Source organism: Megalobrama amblycephala, linkage group LG24 (genome assembly GCF_018812025.1).
Source record: "Megalobrama amblycephala isolate DHTTF-2021 linkage group LG24, ASM1881202v1, whole genome shotgun sequence".
In the NCBI taxonomy this organism is placed as follows: Eukaryota; Metazoa; Chordata; class Actinopteri; order Cypriniformes; family Xenocyprididae; genus Megalobrama; species Megalobrama amblycephala.
Genome location: NC_063067.1, coordinates 26541168 through 26565269, shown reverse-complemented (window position 1 = coordinate 26565269; position 24102 = coordinate 26541168). Strand labels below are relative to the sequence as shown.

The 24102-nt window shown below is 37.9% G+C and overlaps 1 protein-coding gene across 1 annotated transcript in view; it reads left to right on the top strand.

Moving 5' to 3' along the window:
* uhrf1bp1 (UHRF1 binding protein 1) overlaps positions 1–21931 on the top strand; it is a 55690-nt gene extending 33759 nt beyond the window's left edge. The window contains 18 exon segments of the mRNA XM_048177817.1: positions 182–362; positions 1660–1746; positions 3988–4158; positions 4511–4656; positions 7720–7870; positions 8497–8690; positions 9533–9796; positions 9798–10541; positions 10543–10794; positions 10796–10815; positions 15058–15242; positions 15345–15490; positions 15715–15871; positions 18559–18839; positions 19940–20048; positions 20143–20228; positions 20942–21025; positions 21027–21931. Of these exon segments, the coding sequence (XP_048033774.1) occupies positions 182–362; positions 1660–1746; positions 3988–4158; positions 4511–4656; positions 7720–7870; positions 8497–8690; positions 9533–9796; positions 9798–10541; positions 10543–10794; positions 10796–10815; positions 15058–15242; positions 15345–15490; positions 15715–15871; positions 18559–18839; positions 19940–20048; positions 20143–20228; positions 20942–21025; positions 21027–21053 (3285 nt within the window). The 3' untranslated portion in view covers positions 21054–21931.
* The last annotated feature ends 2171 nt before the right edge of the window (positions 21932–24102 follow it).

The following is a 24102-nucleotide window of genomic DNA, read 5'->3' as shown; positions in this document are numbered from 1 at the left end:
TTTTAAATAAAATTGTCATTACAAAACAGCACAGCAAAGTAAATGTTGAAAAAAGCGGTCTATAAGATATATTAAATCCCAAGTGTACCCAGGGGCAGCCCATCTTGTGGCAGCCGCTCCCTGTGAATGACTCAGACGGTGCCGGAGTGTTTGTTTATGTCTCGTTGTGTTTGTGCTCCAGACTGCTCCTCCCTCTCCTGGGATCCACTCTCTGTGGACTGAACCTCCTCCACCCGAAGCGGTCGGGACTCACAGCACACTGGCCCAGTATTTTGACCTCCATGATGTTAAAGAATCATCCTACCACACTTTCATTTCCCGTCTCGACCTGCATATCTGCAACGACAGCTGTTCAGATTCTGGTAATGAATTCAGATCACTGTTACCACCGATTATATTTCTACTTGAAAGGAGTAGTTCATTGAAAAAGAAATTGTGTAATTAATTCACACAGACCTATTTAATATTAAGTGTTTTTAACTACTATGCGCTAACATTTAAATTAATAATTTGATACAGTGCACTTATTGTGTACATACATGTTTTACAGTAAATTACAGTATATTCCAGGTTAATAATTGCATGACTTTCACATGTGTACTATGAAGGTACCCAGCATGCAGTGCGGCATGAATAGATTATGCTGTGGAGTTTCTTGATTCTTGTTGGTTTTATCTGTGCTGCTGAACTTAGTTTTGGTTCACTTAGACAGTTTGTGTTGTTTGTTTATTTTGTAATGTTCGGAATGAATCTTTTTTATTATTATTTGTTGAGTGTCACGATTGTTGTGTTGTGTTTGTTGAGTATTAATGTTTGTGCATCATTAGGTGATGGAAGAAAAAAGATGTCACACCTTTCAAAGATAAATCTCAGCAGCTGCTTTATTATTGTGAAATATCCATCTACAAACAATTATGTATTTGCAATATGATATTGGTAAATCTTTATGCTGAAAAAACTCTAATAATTAAAATCAGCCAATTAGCTTATTTTATATACTAGCTTGTTATTGTTTTAACAAATGGTTTCATTTGTCACACTTCTGACATGGAACAGAAATTTGAATATGAATATACAAGGTCCAAGATCCCAAGAAGATTGAACACTAATCACCATTATGGTGACTTAATATAATTTAATATGATTTAATATAATTTCTTAGAGTGGCATGGTTAAAGGCAACTTTATAATGTGAATTCACAGTGAAACGAGAGCAGCAGATTATTGTGATGTCAGCATCATTCTGCTGTTGATTCGTAAGAAAATGACCCAGCATGCATTAATTTCACTGTAAATTTCTGACTACAGTAATTTATTGTAAAATAATATTCTTTAATCCTGTAAATTCCTGGCATGTAATTACAGCTGTATTACACTGTTGGATGTCAGTTTACATAAATTCCCATAATCGATCGTTGTTTAAATCAATTAATTGATTAATTGTTAACCTTAACCTCCTAAATCCGAAGCGAGGGTTACTTTTGTAGAAAGAAAGTCATACAGGTTTGGAACCATATGAAGGAGATTAATAATGACGACCTTCTTTTTTTTTTTTTTTTTTTTCTTTTTTTTTTTGAAGGAACTAAAACTTATTTTGTTAGCAGTTAGCTATATCATCATAACACTGACATACCCATGTGATTTATCCTGTACACATAGATGAAGCTCCGCCTCCAGGCACGCAGGGTGCAATGCAGCTGACCCTCCGGAAGCTGGGCTGTGATTACTACCCTTTCCATAGACCAGGTGACTGACTGCTGTTCAGATGAGATTCAAATCATACACCCTCTGTTGATTTATGCTTCTGAGGTTTTAACTTGTACTTTTTTTGTCTCAGGCTTTGAGGTCATGCCATATAAATACACTTGACTATGCACACTACCTTTCAAAAGTCTCTTCTGCTCATCAAGGCTGCATTTATTTGATCAAAAATACAGTAAAATCAGTAATATTGTGAAATATTATTACAATTTAAAATAACTATTTTCTATTTGAATGTATTTTAAAATGTAATTTATTCCTGTGATCAAAGCTGAATTTTCAGCATCATAACTCCAGTCTTCAGTGTCACGTGATCCTTCAGAAATCATTCTAATATGCTAATTTGATGCTCAAGAAATATTTTTTATTATTATCAATGTTGAAAACAGTTGTGCTGATTAAACCTTAAACGCATACATCTAGTCTTAGGCGACCTGGGGCGTCATTCACTACCCTCCCCCACGTTCATTTAAAGTTAGACATCGACCTTCTTAGTATTCCTCAATCTATTCATTATAAACAATATAACAAGAAAAAAAATATATAAAAGAATGTCAATTTTCCAATTCTTTTTTTGTAAAAAGTGTATTGGGTTGCTAGCGACCCGAGGTATGTAGTAGTGTAAGTTTTATTTTTTTTATTTTTTATTTTTTTCTGCACAACAATAATTGAATTTTAATATATTGACTCAATAAGTGCAATTCACCTTTATTCCTCAAGGTGGAAATGTCTCAGTGGCTCAGTGATTTACTGTAGAGCAAGTATTGAATGCAATCAAGTATTAGTGTCACTGTCACTTGATGGCAGATCTGGAGAAAAAGCTGTCAGCGATCAAAAAATTGATTTTGAAGACCTTGAAAATGGTAGTTTTGAGAATATGGTTGAGATTGCGATGCTGAATGTACTGGGAAATGAACTCTGACGATGACAGTGATGACAGTATAAAGCATCTGCTCAAATTAAACAGGTCCAAGTTTCTAAAGGTATGCTTTTTTAATTCTTTTGTAATTGTTATTAAAATATCAGGAGAGTTTTATACTATTGCGGCAGTTAGAGAGCCATTCGTGTTAGATAAAAAGATCTCTAAAGACCCGAATATGTAATAATGATTAGTGAAACATTCATGCATTTAAAGTTTAACATTTTTGATTTTGAGGAAACCATGATACTTTTTTTCAGGATTCTTTGACATATATGTCAAATATATGTTTTTAAAGGGGACCTATAATGCTTCTTTTACAAGATGTAATATAAGTCTCTGGTGTCCCCAGAATGCCCCTGTTTGAGTGCGAGCAAAAACACACTTTTTTTGTGTGTGTGTCCCTTTTAAATGCAAATGAGCTGCTGCTCCCGGCCCGCTTTCCAGAAGAGGGTGGAGCTTTAACAGCTCCCGCTTCGGTTGCTCAACAACAACAAAACTGGGGAATCTCACGCAGCCAAAATGAGGATTGTCAGTAACTGTGTTCAGGCTTACATTGCTCAAACTAGTCAGATACTGATGGAAAGACTCAGGAAGAAGTTACAACTTTTAGAATGCAACTGGACATTTCTGAATGGTTAAATGGATAAATTTATGTAGTTGCTGTGGAGTTGATTCATCTCATCGACTAGCATGTGCCATCATGTTAATCTTTTGTGCAAATCCAGTGTTGGCAACAACACTCTACTACAACAACTCTTCCTCTTCTCTAAAGCAGCCCAACATGGCCTCACCACCTTTGTTGCATGTTCTCAGGGGTCAGGGTTTATGTAAATTTTAGGGTTAGTGATGTCCCTTTAATAGAAAATATCTCCTTTTGCATTGAACTTTGAGCGTTATAACTTTGCAGACATTGTTTATGTTCAAACAGCAGCATTACACACTAACTAAAGTTAAAAAAGTGAAATCACAATCAACCACCCCTTTAATAGAATTTTTTTGTAATATTATAAATGCCTTTTCTGTCACACTTGATCAATTAAATGCATCCTTGGTGAATAAAAGTATTCATTTCTATATATATATATAATATACTGTATATAAATCTTATTGGCCCATAACTTTTGAACAGTAATGTTGCTCTGAGCTTTTTGTTTAGGTTGTGTTTGAAGTCTTTTTTTTTCTTTCTTTCTTATTGTAACGATGCAGCAATTGATGTATTGTATAGTGGTTGACTGTAGAGTAGCAGCCAGATGTGTAGTTGAGTGATGCCGGCTGTTCAGTGACATATGCTGTGTGTGGTACAGGTGATGGCTGTCGGCACTGGGAGCGTCACTGCGGGGCGATGGAGTCTCGTGCTCAGTGGGCGGCCAAACTGCTGCAAGAATTTCAGAAGAGGGTGGAGGATCTGGGCATCCCTGGACCTCACACAGAACCAAATGTGTCTGCTAAAGACTCACCAGCCAAAAAAGTCAAGGGTAATCTTTCTCTGAGTGTCTACCAATCCCAAATCCAACAATAAATATTGGTGTTATTGTGCATAATTCATCACTCCACATTATTTGAAAAAAAAAAAAGTTTATTTTAATCTTCAAAATTTAACAACTCATATCTTTTCTGCTAATGTCACCTCAGAGTTTTCTCTCTCAAGAGGCACAGTTCTTATAATTTTGTAGTCTAAACACTAAAAAAAATATGCGAAACGATGCATTGGTTCCTCAAAAAATGTATGCAATTGTCATGAACATGTCTGGTTTTGTTTCCTCTTGAGAGTTTACTTTCCCTTGTTAATTTCATAATGATGAATTGGTCTTATTTTGTTTTTAGCAGACGGGGAATCACTGTCCAATTTCAGTCCTGAACGGACTCAGACCTCACGGCGGACATCAGCAGCCGCCCCGTCCTCAGGAACTCCACTGAAGAGACTTCGCTCCAGCTGTATGGTGATCCGTGTGGACGATCTGGACATCCATCAGGTTCGAGACATCTCTGCACAAACATAAAAAAATATTAAAGCACACACTTGACAGTGACAGCCATTATATGGTTATGGACAGTGTAGATCAAAAGTCCATTTTCTCATAATGTACATTGCAACATCACATCTTGTCTCACAGTGTCTGAAACAGTTTGATAAAAAGGATTCAGTCTGTAAACCCTTCTTTCCGAGAACCTCCTCTGCTGTGATTGGTCAGATGACCCAGTCTGTTGTGATTGGTCTACTCTGCTCTGATTGGTCAGATGGCCCAGTCTGTTGTGATTGGTCTGCTCTGCTTTGATTGGTCAGATGGTCCAGTCTGTTGTGATTGGTCTACTCTGCTCTGTTTGGTCAGATGGCCCAGTCTGTTGTGATTGGTCTACTCTGCTCTGATTGGTCAGATGGCCCAGTCTGTTGTGACTGGTCTATTCTGTTCTGATTGGTCAGATGGCTCAGGGGGCATTGGAGTTTTCCCCTCTTTTCCACCACGCTTTTAAATCGCTTATGAATGCCCATGCGGCCGTGCACATTTTACTTTTGCTTTCAAATTAGCGGCAATTCAGGGGTGGAATTTACTTGAATGCTGGGTTCATTATTGTTCTTAATGAAAAACACAATAACAAAACAGTACAATGACAAATCTACCATATCTAAAATTCAGCTCCAGGCCTTCCTCAGCACTTGATACACAGTGGTACGAACAGTAAAGATGGCATCGGTTTTACCGTGTCAATTCCAGCCCGAGTCCTCATCCTTTGATTCAAAGTGGATTTGCTTTCACACCACACGAACCAAACTCTTCCAGTCTCAGTTGCAACTACAGTGTTTAAGCATCAAAGCAGTTGTTCACAGGCAGCCAATGAAGACCATGGACTGGCATTATGCAAATGTGTTACAACCCTATGTAGGTTTGAGCAGGAAGTGAGACTGGAATTGCCGATGACTTGTTTCAGGCACTTCAGAATCGGTTCTTTCTTTTAGGAGACAATAACTTTATTTATCATGCATTTTGATCTTTGTAACTTTGCAGACCTTTTACATTCATAAACGGCTGTATTACAAACTACATGGAAGGTAATATTTGAAAAAGTGTAATAGGTAAACTTTAAAATTATATTTACGAATATAAAATTTAATTACCAGGTATAGCAAATACTATGTAACACATAAACATGGTATCAGTGATTCTTCACCATCATTTTCTGAATTAATGTGTTGTTGAATTTATCGCAATGAAACTTGTCAAATCATCATTTTGTACTTGAACTTCCCAGTTCTGTGCTCAATTTGATATGAGCAGAGTTAACCAAAGCATAACATCAGCAACATATCACATGCTGCTTTATCCTTGTGATGAAAAAAGAATGACATAAGCAGGTTTCTTTTGCAAGACGAGTCTAATTTTGGATGCAACCGACTCGCATAAAAAGCTAGTAAACAAACTTCTGGTAAGGAAAATCAATAACAAGATGCAGACTTACTCTTTTAGCCGTCTCAGTGTAAGTCTATGCATAATAGAACAAAAGTACCCATAATTACGGGCTTTTATGATAAACGGTTTGCTGTAATATGCTTAGTGTTGTTCAAGTCACACATTATCCATGTCTGGGATTCAAAATCTAATTTTAATGAGGGTAAAGAACAGTAGCCTCGACAAGACAACGTGAGACTTTAATTATTTACATGATGCATCCTTAGGGTTTTTACATGTCATCATTGCTGTCAGTTATGATATAATGCATGTTTCATTGTGTTCACAGTTGTCTCAGTTGCTCAAAAGAGACAGAAGTGTTTATTGTTAAAGCTACAGCTCAGAGTTATCAAGGGTGAAGAAACAGATAAAATGTGGGAATATAATAGCATCATATAAATGTTACATTACATTGATGCATTTAGCGCTCACTAACTATCAGAAATTATTCAACATCTTGCTTTTGGAAGTAAAATAGGTACACTATCATTAAAAGGTTTGGGGTATTTAAGGTTTTTTTTTTTTTTTCTTAAAGTTTGAAAAATTAATACTTTAATTAATCAAGGACACAAACAAGTGATCAAAAGTGACTGTAAAGACCTAAAAAATTCGAATTTTTTTTTACTTTCTATTCATCAAAGAACCCTTTGAGGGAAAATGTATCAATTTTCAGTAGTACAACTGCTTTAAACATTGATAAAAATCAAAAATGTTTCTTAAAAGGTTAGTTCACCCAAAAATGAAAATTCTGTTATTTATTACTTACCCTCATGCTGTTCCACACCCGTAAGACCTTCGTTAATCTTCGGAACACAAATTAAGATATTTTAGTTGAAATCCGATGGCTCCGTGAGGCCTGCATAGGGAGCAATGACACTTCCTCTCTCAAGATCCATTAATGTACTAAAAACATATTTAAATCAGTTCATGTGAGTACAGTGGTTCAATATTAATATTATAAAGCGACGAGAATATTTTTGTTGCGCCAAAATAACAACTTATTTAGTGATGGCCGATTTCAAAACACTGCTTCAGGAAGCTTCGGAGCTGAATCAGCGTATCGAATCATGATTCGGATCGCGTGTCAAACTGCTGAAATCACGTGACTTTGGCGCTCCGAACAGCTGATTCGACACGCTGATTCATAACGCGCCGAAGCTTCCTGAAACAGTGTTTTGAAATCGGCCATCACTATATAAGTCGTTATTTTGTTTTTTTTTGGCGCACCAAAAATATTCTCGGGGGCTTTGAAATCACGTGAAAACTGCTGAAATCACGTGACTTTGGCGCTCCGAACAGCTGATTCGACACGCTGATTCATAACTCGCCGAAGCTTCCTGAAACAGTGTTTTGAAATCGGCCATCACTATATAAGTCGTTATTTTGTTTTTTTTTGGCGCACCAAAAATATTCTCGGGGGCTTTTAACAACAAAAGCCCCAGAACAACTTGCAGCATGTGCCCATCAACAACACTCTTCTAAAGATTAGTAATGAGCAACAGCCAATGAAATTGCACAAGGAAAGATTATGTGGGCAAGGTGGAAAAACAATATGTATGTTCGTTATTAAAACCCCATCTGTTTCTTTAGGTGTCCACTGGAGGCCGTCACAGCAAGAAAACGCAGTCTCTCCTCTCCTGCAACCGCAAATCCCTACATCTTCCAGAAAACACTCCTGCAATTCACCTTCAGTTCACTGAATACTACTTCCCTGATAACCCTGGACTTCCTGTTGTGTTAGGTAGGATTTTTCACATTCATTGATCACTATTCTTAATGGATTAGTTCACTTTGAAATGAAAATTACTCCATGATTTACTCACCCTCAAGCCATCCTAGGTGTATAAGACTTTCTTCTTTCATGCAAATTCAATCAGAGTTTAATAATACAGAAGGCGGTCTGTCGGAAGTTAGATATTTTACTTTATAATATGGATATTTTTCTTACACAAATGCATCGCTTCACTTCTGAAGGCCTTTATTTACCCCCCGGAGCCGTGTGGAGTATGTTTAAAATTGATGGATGCATTTTCTTGAATTTCAAACAGTTGGTTTCCGTGCACTGCCATTGTAAACTTAGGAGCATCAGGATGATTATTAATTTAACTCCGATTGTATTTGTCTGAAAGAAGAAAGTCTTATACACCTAGGATGGTTTGAGGGTGAGTAAATCATGGGGTAATTTTCATTTTAAAGTGAACTAATCCTTTAATGCATGTCATTTATATTTACAAACTTGCATCCTTGTTGGCCCTAGTATGAAGTTTGATCTGTCCTGCTGGGAAAGAGTTTTTATAATCTAGTTGTATAATTTAATCTTATCATTTTTATTTTCCACTGGCCCCAATTGTCCCTTTCTCTCTTTAGTACCCTGCTCTAATCTTTATGCCCAGCTGAATGGTCTACAGCTGTGTCTGGATGCTCCAAGCGTCTTGTGGATGACTCTGTTTTCACGGGGTCTACACAGGACACTAGATCAGGTCAAAGCCTTTTACCACCTCCAGGATAGCAGCAAGGCAGACGAACACATCGATATCCGCCTGGATGCAACACAGCTGAAGGTAAACCAAGAGATCTGACGTGCTTTAAAAGGAATGTCATGTGTGGATCTGTAGAGATCTTCTAAAGCAGCTTTTAGTGCTAGACATTTGATCATCTGGTTTCATTTACACCTGAATCTTTTGTAGTTGTGATCCCTTCCAATCACCTGTCATATAGACCTTATGCACCAGAGAAACAAGCGGTCAGCCATATTTAGAATTTTGTGTTTGAACTTCTGTTTTTGCCGTAGCTGTGTATATTTCTATGGCATTGCTGTCAAAGAGTAATTAGCTGTAATTATCTGGTGAAGTGGATTTACTTATTGTAGAGTTAACAAAAGTTATCTTGAGCATTGTAATGTCAGTAGACCGGGAAGATTTTAAAATGAGGGGTTCATTCATAAATCCGTAAGATCTTACCTTCATGCTGGATAAATACAAACCAGTAGACAAAACACAACAAGCACAGCTCTGAAAAAGGGCGGGGCTACATAAGGTATATAGAACTTAAATACCTCTGATTGGCCCCTGCTGCAAAAACAAATTGTACATAGAAACATTTGACGTTATTTCCACTTGCATTTACTACAGTTGACCGAGTGGACCAGGTAGTCTGAGCTGGTGGATAATGGATCTGTGTATAATGAATGAAGCAAGGGTGTAGAGTTTACATTCAAGCTATTTTAAGACATGAAGAAATTATTTTCACAGAAAAAAACATTTAAATGTCATGATTATCAAAGTTTAGTTTTAAGGGATAAAATTATTGACTGCTGGGGAACTTTAAATCCCACACTAACTCTCTTTGTGCTTTTGATAACATTTTGCAAGTGTTTTGACTGAAACATATTTTGTTTCTTTAGCTGATCATTCCTCTGGAATCCTCCATTTTGGATCACCCAGACCGCCCTCAGTCATTGAGCATCAGTCTTCCTCAAATCGTCCTCAGCAACACGCGTCACTCTCCTCACGGTTCCCGTTCGGACCTCAACAGCATTTACAGCAGCTTCTCCGCCTGTCCTTTCTTCCATCCCACAGCTTGTCAACCGTTCCCTCGTGATCAGAGCCTCCTGCATCCCCTGCCATCGGCATTCCTTCAACACTTTCTAGAAAACGAGTTCCTGTCAATTAGAGCACAAACGTCCCTCTCGCTCTCAGGATGTCTGGTCTGTCAATCTGTCCCGAGTGACTCTAGGCTTTGAGGGGGCTCGTCGAGGGCTTAGAGGGAAAGCCCTTCCCTTCGTGGAGCCCTTTGCCATGTCTTTGTGGATGTGCCGCCCTTCTGCCTTCAAAAAAGATTCCCATTGTTCAAGCATAGATGGCAATTCAAAATCCCCCACCGGTTCTGGAAAACATCCCCTCCTTGACTCACCGCAGGGTGTAAATGATGTTGTATCTGATAAAGTCAACCAGAATGAGGGTCTAGACAACTCTCCCTTGGCCTCCATCCATATCTTGGCCCAGTCGATCACTCCTGTCAAAATGTGCCTCAACCACTACCAATTTGTTGCCCTTTTGCGGATGAAGGACTACCTTGCCCGACTTGCTGGAGATTTGACCAAGGACTTCCAGGGTTTGGGACAATCCAAACATAAATCGTCAGATCCTCCTTCGGTTTGTGTCTCAGTCCTGATGGAGGCGATAGAGCTTGCTCTACTGCTTCCTCCTGCAACATGCGAGCCAGAAGAAGCCAATTCTCCAGTGGAAACAGACACTCCTAGCTTGACAGACTCTGATCTCTCTCCATCGCACCACGCTGGTGAGCCTGGCCTGCTGGAGGACAGTGGGACAGGAGGGAATGAGGATCAAGAAGAAGATGCTGAGCTGGAGGGTTCAGTAGAGGAGGCTTGCGAAGCCATTGAAGAAGGAATAGGATGGACAAACGGGGCAGGATGGTGAAGCTCAGGCCGTTGTTCCTGTCATGTCTCCTCTGCCAGACAACCCTGCATTACTGTCCCGGCATAGCTCCACTTTCAGCTTGGAGGGTGAGCTATCCAGTGCCCTGAATGCCACCAAAGGGGTCACCAAAGATGCATTCAGCGCCTCCCTGGATCTCACCAAAGGGGCACTGTCCATCACGAAAGATGCCTTCAGCATCCTGAGCCGAGGATCTGGCATGACTAGAACTCTTCACTCCTCAAAACAAGTAAGACCTTTGATCCATTTGCATTGTTGTGGTCATGATCTCAGGATTGCACAGATATAGAAAAATTTGCTAGCTGTGGCTGATGCTGTTCATTTTCCTGTACACAATTCACACTTTATCTCATTCAACTGCTAATAAACTCTTTCCATATCTAATTTAAAAAAGACTATATATAAGCAATATCACTATATAGAGCCATATCACATGGCTATGAGTGTGATATTGCGTTTATACAACAGTTCGACGGAACAAGTATGTAAATAAATAAAAGAAACAACAATTAAGTGTCTTTAAAAAAAAAAAGAGTATTATGAGAGAGAGTTTGACTAAGTGAGTGCATTACCTGTATCTAGCTGATATTCTTCAGATCAACCTTATATTCATATTCACAAAATCAATTTGAATGTCTGCTGAGAAATATATTTGTCTTTGTCCTTTTAACGTTTAAGGTGATTTCCCATGACAGCCCTAGTAAATGCATGTCAGTTGCGTCTTGCAAGATGATGTTTAAAGTAAAAACAATGTCCTTGTTTCAGTCCCTTTCAATATAAAAGTCTTTGTGACTGACTTTGTCTTTGCTGCCATCTATTGGCATATTAATGTAACTTTCACTGAAGTCAAAATCACAATCACTAACGGACTCTTTCTCAATACCAAATATAGCATGTTATTTAGATAAAATATTATTTATTGAACAATATTTAAATGAACAACAATAGCCATTATAACAGTATAAGAAGTTTGTAGAATAGGTAATACACACGCTCTGGTTAGTACAGGATTAAAGTTCAATGTAAATATAAAGTTGTGAAACTTAATATAGACCTTTTGCCAAATCTATTAGCTCTGGAAGAAGTAATATATTAATAAAACCAAAGATTTCCCATTTGATATACCCAAAACAAATTATACATCATGTGTAAACACTATCTACATAAGAGCCAGCAGCAAATTCCTGAAGGACTGGCCGAGATGAAGCTGCTGTCTGCAGGTACATGAGCACTGAACGGCTGCTCACATCTCTGAGGAGTTTAAACAAATTTTGAAATAGGCGCTATGTTTACATATGAATCGCATGTTTGAGATCTAAGCAACTACATTCTCGCCTAAAAAACCTCTTAAAAACAGCCAATCAGAACCAGAACAACTGTTGGATAAACATACATATATTCTATCACTTGGCCATCATTGATTCATTGATCATTGATTGAGCCATTTAATTTGTGGTTAAGCTTGAAACAAAATAGCTTTTGTTTCTGAATATCTGGCCATCTTTTAGATGAGCTCACATGCAGTTCACACAGTACATAATTGAAAAGAGCTGATACTGCTTGTGGCTATTCTAGTGAATGCTTATATTTTAAGGAAGACACATTGGTCTGTATTTGAAATGGTTTGTAGTTATAGTAAGTTTCATCACTCTTAGTATGTTATCAGTCAAAAAGGGTTAGTTGACTCAAAAATCTAAGTTCTGTTATCTTTACTTACTCTTATATTGGTACAAATCCAGCCATCTTCGAAAAGTCTAGTCATTTTTAACAAAACCTGTGAGATTTCTGTCCTCCATTGAAAGTCCATTTTACCAAAACTTTGATGCTTCAAAAAGTTGTAAAAGTAATCCAAATGAATCAGGCAGTTTAATTCAAATCTTCTGAAGAAACACTTTGTATGATGAACAGACTTAATTTAGGCTTTATCCACACAAAAACATTGATCATCACACATACTTTAAACACATCTAATATAAATACAGACAGCTCAAACATGCTTGATTGATGCGTAAGAACCAAAGATTTTTGTTCCATGCATCAGGCAAGTACAGTTGAGCTTCTTGTTATCATATTTAATGTGATCTATGAATGTGTGATATTCAATGTTATATGTTAAAAAAAAGCCTAAATTAAATTATTTGTGGATAGGGATGGGCGATATTATCGTTTGCGATAAATACCGTTGAAAATTCTCCTCATGATAAAAATTTGTCTCCTCGCGATAATTACGATAAGTCTAGTTGTTGACTTATTTCGTGCGCGACCGATTCACTGTTCATGTGTGGAGTTAAAACAAGCATGACGAAAGACGTGAGGCTGAGGAGCAGCTTGTTGTTAAGCGAAGAGTTCCCTTCACAATTTGGAACTGGTTTGGTTATAGAAAATCAGATGTGGAGCAAACTACGGTAATCACTATAAACAAATGTTCAATGAATGAGCCGTATGTCATTCACGCCATCATCACCCGGGTTTTGATAGCGCGCGAGTGCAGGTGAGACCTGAACATCTCACGTTGCTATTGTTTAAACTAAACTCATTTAAACCTTGCCAGTTGCCACTTTAAACATTCAACTGTAAGACGCAAAAGAGAACTTGCGCGCGCTGTGAGGAGATTTATGTGTACTCATCCGAAGCGCGTACACGGAGAGCTGCGTCAGATATATTTTGTAAACTATCTGAAGACATAGTTGGGATTGTTACTTTTTGATACAGTTAGGGCTGTTACGGTCGGCATGACAATCGCGCGACATTATATATAATTAATTAATTAATTAATAAATAAATAAATAAATAAATAAATAAATAAATAAATATATATATATATATATATATATATATATATATATATATATATATATATATATATATATATATATATATATATATATGAGGTTGCGTTAACTGTTTTTGTTTTTTAGCAATGAAAAATATGAAGGCCGTCCGTCAGATTACTGAGGCTGATGTAGCTTGTAAATGTAATTCCCGCCCCTGCCCAGTAGGTGGTGAGCGCGCTCCAGTGTGGCAGCAGAGCGCGAGTTCAGTCTCCAGAATAAAATGATGCGTTTGATTACAAGCACACAGTTTAGGTATATTTATGATAATAAAGTTATGATACTTATACTTAAATAATTCAGTTTCTAATCCAGTTCATTTTGTTTTAAATGGTTTGTTTTCTTATTTTTCTTGCTGACTAATGACTATCAAGTTTATGGTGTAATATATATATATATATAATTATCGTCATTGGTATCGTTATCGCAATAAATACCTGAAATTATCGTGATAATTTTTTTAGGCCATATCGCCCATCCCTATTTGTGGATTAAACCACTCTATTAATATTGATTACTTTACAATGTCTTTATGAACTTTTTGAAGTGTCAATGGAGGGACAGAAATCCCACATTTCATTTAAAATGTCTTTGTTTGCTGGAGCCAAAAGCCTCATTGGCAGTGCTCCGACATGTAGCGTGGATGCACTTAAAGGGTTAGTTCACCCAAAAATGAAAATTCTGTCATTTATTACTTACCCTCTTGCTGTTTCACACCCGTAAGACCTTCGTTCATCTTCAGAACACAAATTAAGATATTTTAGTTGAAATCCGATGGCTCTGTGAGACCTGCATAGGGAGCAATGACATTTCCTCTCTCAAGATCCATAAAAGTACTAAAAACATATTTAAATCAGTTCATGTGAGTACAGTGGTTCAAAAAAACAAAAAAGCGCCAAAAAAAACAAAATAACGACTTATTTAGTGATGGCCGATTTCAAAATACTGCTTCAGGAAGATTCGGAGCATAATGAATCAAGCGTATCGAATCATGATTCGGATCAAGTGTCAAACAGCCAAACTGCTGAAATCACATGACTTTAGCGCTCCGAACATCTGATTCGACATGCTGATTCATTATGCTCCGATGCTTCCTGAAGCAGTGTTTTGAAATCGGCCATCATTATATAAGTCGTTATTTTGGGTTTTTTTGGCGCACCAAAAAAATATTCTCGTCGCTTTATAATATTAATATTGAACCACTGTACTCACATGAACTGATTTAAATATGTTTTTAGTACCTTTATGGATCTTGAGAGAGAAAATGTCATTGCTCCCTATGCAGGCCTCACGGAGCCATCGGATTTCAACTAAAATATCTTAATTTGTGTACCGAAGATTAACGAAGGTCTTATGGGTGTGAATTTTCATTTTTGGGTGAACTAACCCTTTAATAAATCTCAATAAAGTCCCAAAACTAAATCTTAAAAAAAAAAAAAAAAAAAAAGTTTGTTTCGAAGATGAATAAAAGTCTTAAGGCTTTGGACTGACATGAGGGTGAGTAAATCATGATAGAATTGTTTAACTTTTCCATGAACTAACCCTTTAACATGTTAAACTAGATTTGCTCAACTCTATGCCAGTACTGTTAATAGCACATTATTCAACTCATGGTACATGTGTTGAAATGGCTTTTGTAGGGAGCAAAGTTCACGGCCAGAGGAATCCAGTCCCTCCATCATGGGGAACTTGCGGCTTCAGTCCATGAAACAGTCGCCTTCCCAGAATTCCTGTGACAGTGCCATTTTAGAGGGTAGTCTGGCGGACGATGGCTTATCCATTGACAGTGACATCAGTGAAAACTTTGTCATTCTAATGGACTCTGGTACTGAAGCACTTATTGCACTTTTAATTTAAAAAATATAACAGTTATATCTGTAACTGTCAGTGTCTTTAATTTATGTATATTTGTGGTGTTGTGATTCAGAGTCTGGTGTGGAGTCTTTGCGTCCTAATGGTGCAGGTGTCCACTCAGGCAGCTGTATTAGTCCTGCTCCAGGAACAGAAGGCGGGTCATCGGCAGACCTCAGCAGCTCTCTGTCCCAGAGCACTGAAGACATTGCCCAAGATATGGTGAGTTTTATCTAGTGTACTGTAGCACCTCTAGATGGCTAAACACCTGCAACTTGTCCACTGCATGGAAAATGCAGTGCACTGCTTTGTTTAAAAGTCTGAAAAACAGCAAGATACAATGTTTTATTTGATAATTTAATATTTATCTTTATTGTATTTCTCCTTACTCTGATCTTAGTTGGTTGCATGACTGATCTTTGATGGATTCTCTGCTTTTATTTCAGGTGTCTGTGTTAGTACTGTGTCTGAGTCGAATGGGGTGCCTGATGGAGATGCGCGGTGAAGATATTGTCGTGGCGCTGGAAGCCCAGGAGCTTGTGCCTAAACAGCATGGCAACCATAAAGTCACAGACCTGCTGGCGGGACTGACACTGACACAGGGTTTGGATGCTAAATATGTCCATAATTGTGAATGCAGAAGATTTGTCAGTATGTCAATTAGGCTGTGTTTACAATTCAAGGCATAATGCACACATCTGGTCTTTTGACAAAGTTTGACCCTTTTTTTTCTCGCCTCTTTACATTAACTTAAAGTCCCCCTGTAGTCAATAATGTTATCCCTTAAAACTCATCTTTGAACACCAAAATGACATATTTAAATGTTTTTTCCCTGTGAAAAAAATTTCTTCATGCCTTAAAATAGCTTAAATGTAACTTTACACCCTTGCCTCATTTAATATACGTGGATCAATGGATATGCAAATGAGCCCCGGCTCCACTCGCTCAGCTCAGAGATCCACTCGGTCAACTTACTGAGGTAAAGGCTGCACAATGGTATCGCTCTTTACAACGTCAGACACATAACGGTAATTAATATTAGTCTTTTGCTTGACTATGTTACCAAACAGCTAATAATGTGTTGCTAATGTTTCACAAACCAAGATCCCGTTTGCCATGTCAGAATCCGATAGCTGCCTTCTAACAATCAGTATCCTTACAAATGCTTTAACAACTCAGAATGTCGGTGGAGAAAGGCATATAGTTCATCATAACATCGTAATATGTGTCATACACCCACCACATTGCTAAATCAACACATTTTTTCATATCAACAGAAAAAATTTTCCGGGATAACCTGGCTTCTCTCGAGACTCCCCTGCTAGTTCGCTGTTAAAGATATGCTAAAGCCCGCTGGCACATTGACGTAATGGGTTACAAGGTAGTTTGTGACGTCACAGACACCAGCAATTTTAAACCGCAGGTTTGAGTCTTTAAGTCTGTCTGAGTCAGTTTTAAGGCGAAAATACTAAGCAATGATGTTGACATATGAATTTGAACATGATTTGTCTTAAAGGTGCCATAGAATTGAAAATTGATTTTAGTTGAATAACAAGAGTTCAGTACATGGAAATGACATACATTGAGTCTCAAACACCATTGTTTCCTCCTTCTTATGTAAATCTCATTTGTTTAAAAGACCTCCGAAGAACAGGTGAATCTCAACATAACACCGACTGTGACACAACAGTCGGGATCATTAATCTATACGCCCCCAACTTTTGCATATGCCAGCCCATGTTCAGCCAGTATTAACGTCTGGATGTGCACAGCCGAATCAACACTTTATGCAGGTAAGCAAGCAAGGACAATAGCGAAAAATGGCAGATGGAGCAATAATAACTGACATGATCCATGATAACATAATATTTTTAGTGATATTTTTAAATTGTCTTTCTAAATGTTTTGTTAGCATGTTGCTAATGTACTGTTAAATGTGGTTAAAGTTACCATCGTTTTTTACTGTATTCACGGAGACAAGAGAGCCGTCGTTATTTTCATTTTTAAACACTTGCAGTCTGTATAATTCATAAACACAACTTCATTCTTTATAAATCTCTCCAACAGTGTAGCATTAGCCATTAGCCATGGAGTATTGCCTCAAACTCATTCAGAATCAAATGTAAACATCCAAATAAATACGATACTTACATAATCGGGTATGCTGCATGATGAACACTTTGTAAAGATCCATTTTGAGGGTTATATTAGCTGTGTGAACTTTGTTTATGCAGTGTATTATAGAGTTGCGAGCTTGGGGGTTGGGAGCGCGAGCATTTAAAGGGGAAGCACGTTGAATCGGCGCATATTTAATGATGCCCCAAAATAGGCAGTTAAAAAAATTAATAAAAAAAAATGTGGTATTTTGAGCTGAAACTTCACAGACACATTCAGGGGATACCTTAGACTTATATTACATCTTGTGAAAAAGTGTTCTACGGCACCTTTAAAGCACATTAAAATAACCACATTGACATATAAACAACATTAAAAGAACAACTTGATTTTCACCACAGGGGGACTTTAAGACGACTCAGTGTTTGCCTTTAGCTCAAATGTTTCCAATATTCCTTTGGTAATCACTTTCACTACGAGCACCATGATTGACCCACGGTTTTTTGAATGCCCTTGTGCTAATTTAGCTTGTTCAGAAGTCAACATAAGTACATGAGATTGCAGTTACGAAATAAGTGAAATCGACGAACAAAATAAGCATTTTTGTTTACATTTGTATGGTGTGATTTTTTTTTTTTTTTTTTTTTAAAGAAACAATTTTTAGAATAAAAGTAAGCATGAAGGTCCACCCCTAAATCTAATCAGTGGGACATAAGCAGATCGCAAGGAAACGTATTAATGAGTTTATACAAATTTCTTACAAAATGAAGCCACTAATTTGCCAAAATGAAAAATTGTTTTGAATTGCCATTAGAGTATGTTGGACATTAAGAAAAGAAAAAGTTAAGTAAAGCTATCCCTGTTTGCAAATGTGTTGCTCAAGCTATTACGCACTGCTTAGGCACAGATCATGCTACTCATGTTACGTCTCTTTTCGCTTTCTGGTTATGAAGTCAGTATTCCAAACCACTAATTATTCACGACTCGCAGGATACAATTTGCTTCTCCAACCATATATTTATCTTGGCAACAACCCCGCATAATTGCCTCTCTCGCTCTTTATTTCTATGGTAACTGATTCTCAATCTGCTGTTAACATCATGTCTTTGCAGATATGCAGACTCATTCCAGATCTACCAAAACATTCTCTCTGAACATCTTTACTTTCTTTCTAGCCACAGCTGCTGCTTCCTCTCCAAGTGCTCCACTGTCTCCGGGCCCCCGCTCCCTCTCCAGTCCCCCAGCAGCGGCCCTCAGGTTGGAGATGGGGCCACGTGCGAGCAGACACTCTCCTCTGTCCGAGAGCGTGGGGTTCATGGAGATGTGCTTGACAGGGTGCAGAGCAGAGCTCCTGGCTTCCACCTTAAACACACTGGGACCCTTCCTAGAGGATGAGCTCAGCGCAGACCCCCAGCCAATGAGACTGTGGTTACGGGACACTGCTATTACACTAAAGGTGAGAATGAGGGTCATAATAATGGCCACATCTCTCAACTCTTCCAGCTAATGGAAGACTAGTCATTCCCTTGGAGAGAAACTTGTGTGCTTAGTTATAGTGGCAGTGAAATGCTTTAATATAAAAGCTACAACATTTTATGTATAAGACAGGACAAAGGCATTGAAGGACTTTACTTTGTACGATGTTTTCTGTTCTCCTTTTTTTGAGTCCAGCATCTCTTAAACATGTTCTACTAAATTGTGCTGGTTTAAAGTCAGCATGTAACAGAAGTTGTGATCTTTTCTTCCTATTCTGACGTATATCCAAGAGAAACAGCTTCTCACACTTGAATTTATGCAGAGGACTGAAGTTGATCTGGACAAACTCTTCCATTTGAAAGATTAAACACTTCAGTTTTGATATTTGTTCACTGTTTATGATAAAATTTGGTTGCCGTGACAGTAATTTCGTATGTCAGGAGTGCAAAATAATGAATTGGTAACTTATGATATTTTGAAACACATTCATATTCGGTCGCATCTGCTGTGGTTTATTTGTGTTCACACAGCTGCACTGAAAAGCATCCATTAGGGCTTTTAGTCCAAAAGTGCGCATACTTGGAGAAATATTAATATATTTACACAAGCTACTTTAATATTTATTAGACATTTATTAGACAGAATCATAATTTCTATTTATTATCCACTGATTTATGCAATCTGATGACCATTGGCAGCTTCCTGCACTAATTGTGTTTTCACTTTCCAAGAGAATTGTTTCCTATGCATGAAACATGAAGCTAATAAACACATGATTATGATAGTATATGGTTTGTATGTGATTTTCATGAGGTTTGGGGTATTTTCATATCAATAAAGGATGTTTACATTAGTGTATGTTTGTTGGCACTTTCTTGGAAAATCATATCACACTGCTGACATTCCCCAAGACCTGACAAACGGGACGCCGACAGGGATAACAAAGTGATCCAACAAACTCTTGTTGGCTTTTTTCTGTGAAGTGTGAATTGGCCTTTATAGTATATAAAGTATGTATATAATTTTACTCTAAAACACCAACCAACCAATTGTTCTCCGTTTTCTCTCTTTTTCTGCCAGGATGATGGTCCTCGTGTCTACCCAACTGCTCCTCAACCAGTTCCTGTGTTCTTTTCTCTGGACGGCATTATGCTGGAGCGTTTGGATGATGGGATCCTCTGCTTGAGATGTGAGTCTTTTGGTTTTGGGTTACAGGCAGCTGCTCAGATGTTGATGACGTACAAACTAATGTTTGCCTCCTCAACTTCACTCTTACGCAATAGCTGAACAGAGCCAATCAGGAATTGAGACAGAAGGGAACAGAGAGAGGGATGACCAATCCTGCGTTAGAGTTGAGGAGAAGAACAAGGTATGATATATTAGGAAATTAATATGCAGAGTGTAACGTTGTATTATTTACTGTATTTGAGTTCTGTTTAAGATGTTATAATTGAACATATGCCCATTCGTTGAAGCTTTCAAATAACATTTGTGCTTACATTCAATTCAGATGTGGCATGTCAAGATGCGTAAGGCTGGACATTGAAAGAATAAAGGACATCAAACCTAGTGTAATGCATCTTGATGCACCATGTTTGAAATAAACAGTGTGAATGAGTTTTGTATGTAAGCCCTTTTCTGCCACGTAAGAAAAAAACCCGCCTTAGTAAATCATAATTGTGAGAAATTGAGATAAAACGTTGAAATTGAGATACTAAGACATAAAAAAGTGAAAATTATGAAAAGAATTATTAGTGGATGCAATTTGTACAGATGTACAGGATATAGAGTGATCGTAATTTTCCAGTGCTTGACTATGATTCCTTTCGAGAACGAGAAGACTCTCGAATGTCAACAGTAGCATTTGATATCTTAATTACATGTTTGAAGTCTAAACGTTATTTATTATTCATGGATGAGGATGTATTGCTGCAACTGCTCTCTAAAATTGTCTTTTTCCCATTAGTATCTATCAAAGGAGTGTTTTTGTGCTTCATTTGATCATGATTTATATGTTATTTAATATTTAGTTCATGATAGTTCTAAGAATACTAATATGTATGTGTTTCTCTGTTTGTGCAGTCTCTGGAGTCCAAACTCATGGACGTCCAGTCAGCTCTAGAGAAAGCTCTGTCTGACCGAGAGCGCCTGCTACAGGAAGTCAGGAAAACACAACCCCTCCTTCACCTTATGATGTACAAAGGGAAAGAAACCAGGCTTCAGTCCAAATGAGGCACAAGATAACATGTCTTGTAGATAAACCAGAAGAACAAGACCTTTGCCTTTTCTGACTCAAAGTTCTCATCCATCCCTTTCTGTTCCTTTAATCCCTTACATCTGAGTGTAAGATCAGACGCCATTTCTTCAGTCTCTGTGAGCGTCCTCCACCGAGTCTTCCTATATAGTGACTATATAGTGCACTACATTCGCTCACCAAGTTTCCAGTTGGAGGAGGACTGAAGTCAACAGTGAAATGGATAACACATGCAATCTTTCACTGCCGCAGACCTTCTTTACAGCACAATGGATCATCTCTTCACTTCTGGTCAGCATGCTTCTTGCACATTAGTAATTTTTGAATTCATGACTGGACTATGTAAAGCTTTTGGATTTTATAGACATGTCCAAGTGTTGTTTGGTACCAAGGCTATGTGTTGCTGGTAGACATAAGCTCTGTTCCAAAACCTAGTGAGCAGCCTACATAGACAGTCGGGCTGAGTTGACATTATCGATTTTAATTGGTCTTCGTTTTGATGAACAGATATTGGCTATGTTCACTTTGACCTTGTTTACACCTGGTATTAAGATGCGTTTTGGTCGATCGGATCTAGGGCTGGGACAATAAATTGATCCTCTATACAATGATTCTGGATCGATTCTGATATTTTCCGAATGTATTGCGTTTCTCTCTCGAATTGATTCTGAGCTTAGTTTTAACAGCAGATGGCGCTTTAGGCTAGTTTTTAATCGCACACTCAAATGCTCATGAAGAAGAGTGCTGGAGAGCGCCCGTGCGTTCGGCCAAAGAATATACACTAACAAGAAGTAGGGCTGGGCGATATATCGCATGCGATTGTCACGCACATTTTGTCAGTAAAGCCGGTTCCCTGATTACCGCTAAATCGCCATCACCTGCTTTCAAATGGAGCGGCATTTAATAGACAGAGCCGTAGATCACTGAAAAGCCACGCAATATCGCGTTCATTATCGAAGGCGATTCATCTGCGATATGAACGCGATATTGCGTGGCTTTTCAGTGAACTACGGCTCTGTCTATTAAATGCCGCTCCATTTGAAAGCAGGTGATGGCGATTTAGCGGTAATCAGGGAACCGGCTTTCTGACGAAATGCGCGTGACAATCGCATGCGATATATCGCCCAGCCCTAACAAGAAGCGATGCTCACTAGAACGTTCCATTGCAACACCGGCGCCCAGCAGCGGCCCTGAGTTTCCGCCATTTTGTGGTGAAAGCGAGTCGGCAGTCTACTAGTTTCTATGGCAATATCAGCTGCTTTGTTAAAAAAAAAAAACGTACATTAAAGCTGAAATCCAACCTGAATGATGACAACACAGAATAAAATACTATCACTAGTGATCATCAAATCCTTTTAACAGTTTATTTTACAGACTTTGTGTTTAAGTCTTCCACTTTTTCATAAAACCTTTGCTCTCTAGAAACCCAGTCAGTTTGGGTTTATATTCTTTGAAGTTCAAGTATACGCATTATAAACACTGAATTAATACCAACATATGAAATTAAATTAAGGACATGCATCAGAAAAATTGGGAATGTTGGACAATAAATATATGAATATAACAGCTTGATTTTGCAGTGTTGTCTAATGTCCGTTAAAGCAAAAGTGTCCAAAAGCAGGAATTATGCGATAACGGACACAGCAATGTATCATGTATTATAAGATCATTATGTTTGTAGCGTACAATATATACATTTCAATTCAGACCTAGATATTATTACTATTACTCCACTAGGTCTGAAATATATTGTTCGCTGCAAACATGATGATCTTAAAATTATTCATTTTTAATTTGCTATTAATAAATGTGTAAAGTTGCATAAAATGGAAATACTCAATAAAGTAAGGTAACTTACGTTACCTCAGATGGTTGAATGGTTGGATTCCACAACTGGTAAAATAAAACATATATAAGACAATACAACATTTACCGTAGGAGCCATACAATTTACTGGTGAATTAATTTAAAAAACTGTTCTATTGCGCTTCTGATTTGGCAGTGAAATTCGCTGATTTTGGTTGCGTAAGATGTGAAGGATTCTATGGTCCAGTTCGTATTTTCAACCCATAATGGCGGCCGCGCTACCGGAGCGCCATCTAGTGGCTGTTACCCAAAAAGTATCAAAGTGTCGCCTCTTGGGTTCTATACTCTTTGGTTCGGCTGAGTCATGTAAGTGGTTAAATATATTTGCACTTCGGCTCAGAATGCTTTTATGACGCGAGATTAATGTAAACACAGCCCACTGCGAACACCCTTGTAATTCGATTCAACGATTTCAAACTTTATAAATGATTATTTTAGTTTTTTTTGGTGTGTGTAAAGGTATTGGAAGCAGCAGAGTATGGGTGTTTCTAAAGCAAGTAGTGACATCTGCTTTTAAAAACTAAGCTCAGAATCAATTTGAATACATTAAATACAAATCGCGATACATCGTAAAATATCAGAATCGATCCAGAATCATTTTATCACAAATCGATTTATTGTCACAGCCCACATCGGATCACAAGTAGGAATGGTGAGAACATTGTGATACATTTTTCATCTTCAAACCAAACTTGGGTCTTCAGCCGACAAAGTTTAAATTCCATCTGGCTAGCGTGCTTCCCATTATGTTTACTCATTAGGTCAGTAGGCAGTCTTTTATGTCTGTTCAAACACAATTGCCCATATGAGCATATACACTACGAAAGCAATCCGGTCGAAAGCGTTTTCAACTACCTCTGGATGAAGTTGAATGTGGACAAGCCCAATATATTTTAGACCCCATTTATACCTGTATTTAGCGTTGTCCACTTGTGATCCAGTCGACCAAAACATCTTAATGCCAGGTGTAAACAGGGCCACTGTCAGTTTTTGGGATTGACAACCGCATTTACTTACAGGTGTCTCGAAATGTCCTATTCACAGAGCAACTTACAGTAGCATCTAATTAAAAAGTTGATCTAAAAATAAAATAAAATATAAAATCAGCTCTCAAATGAAGTGT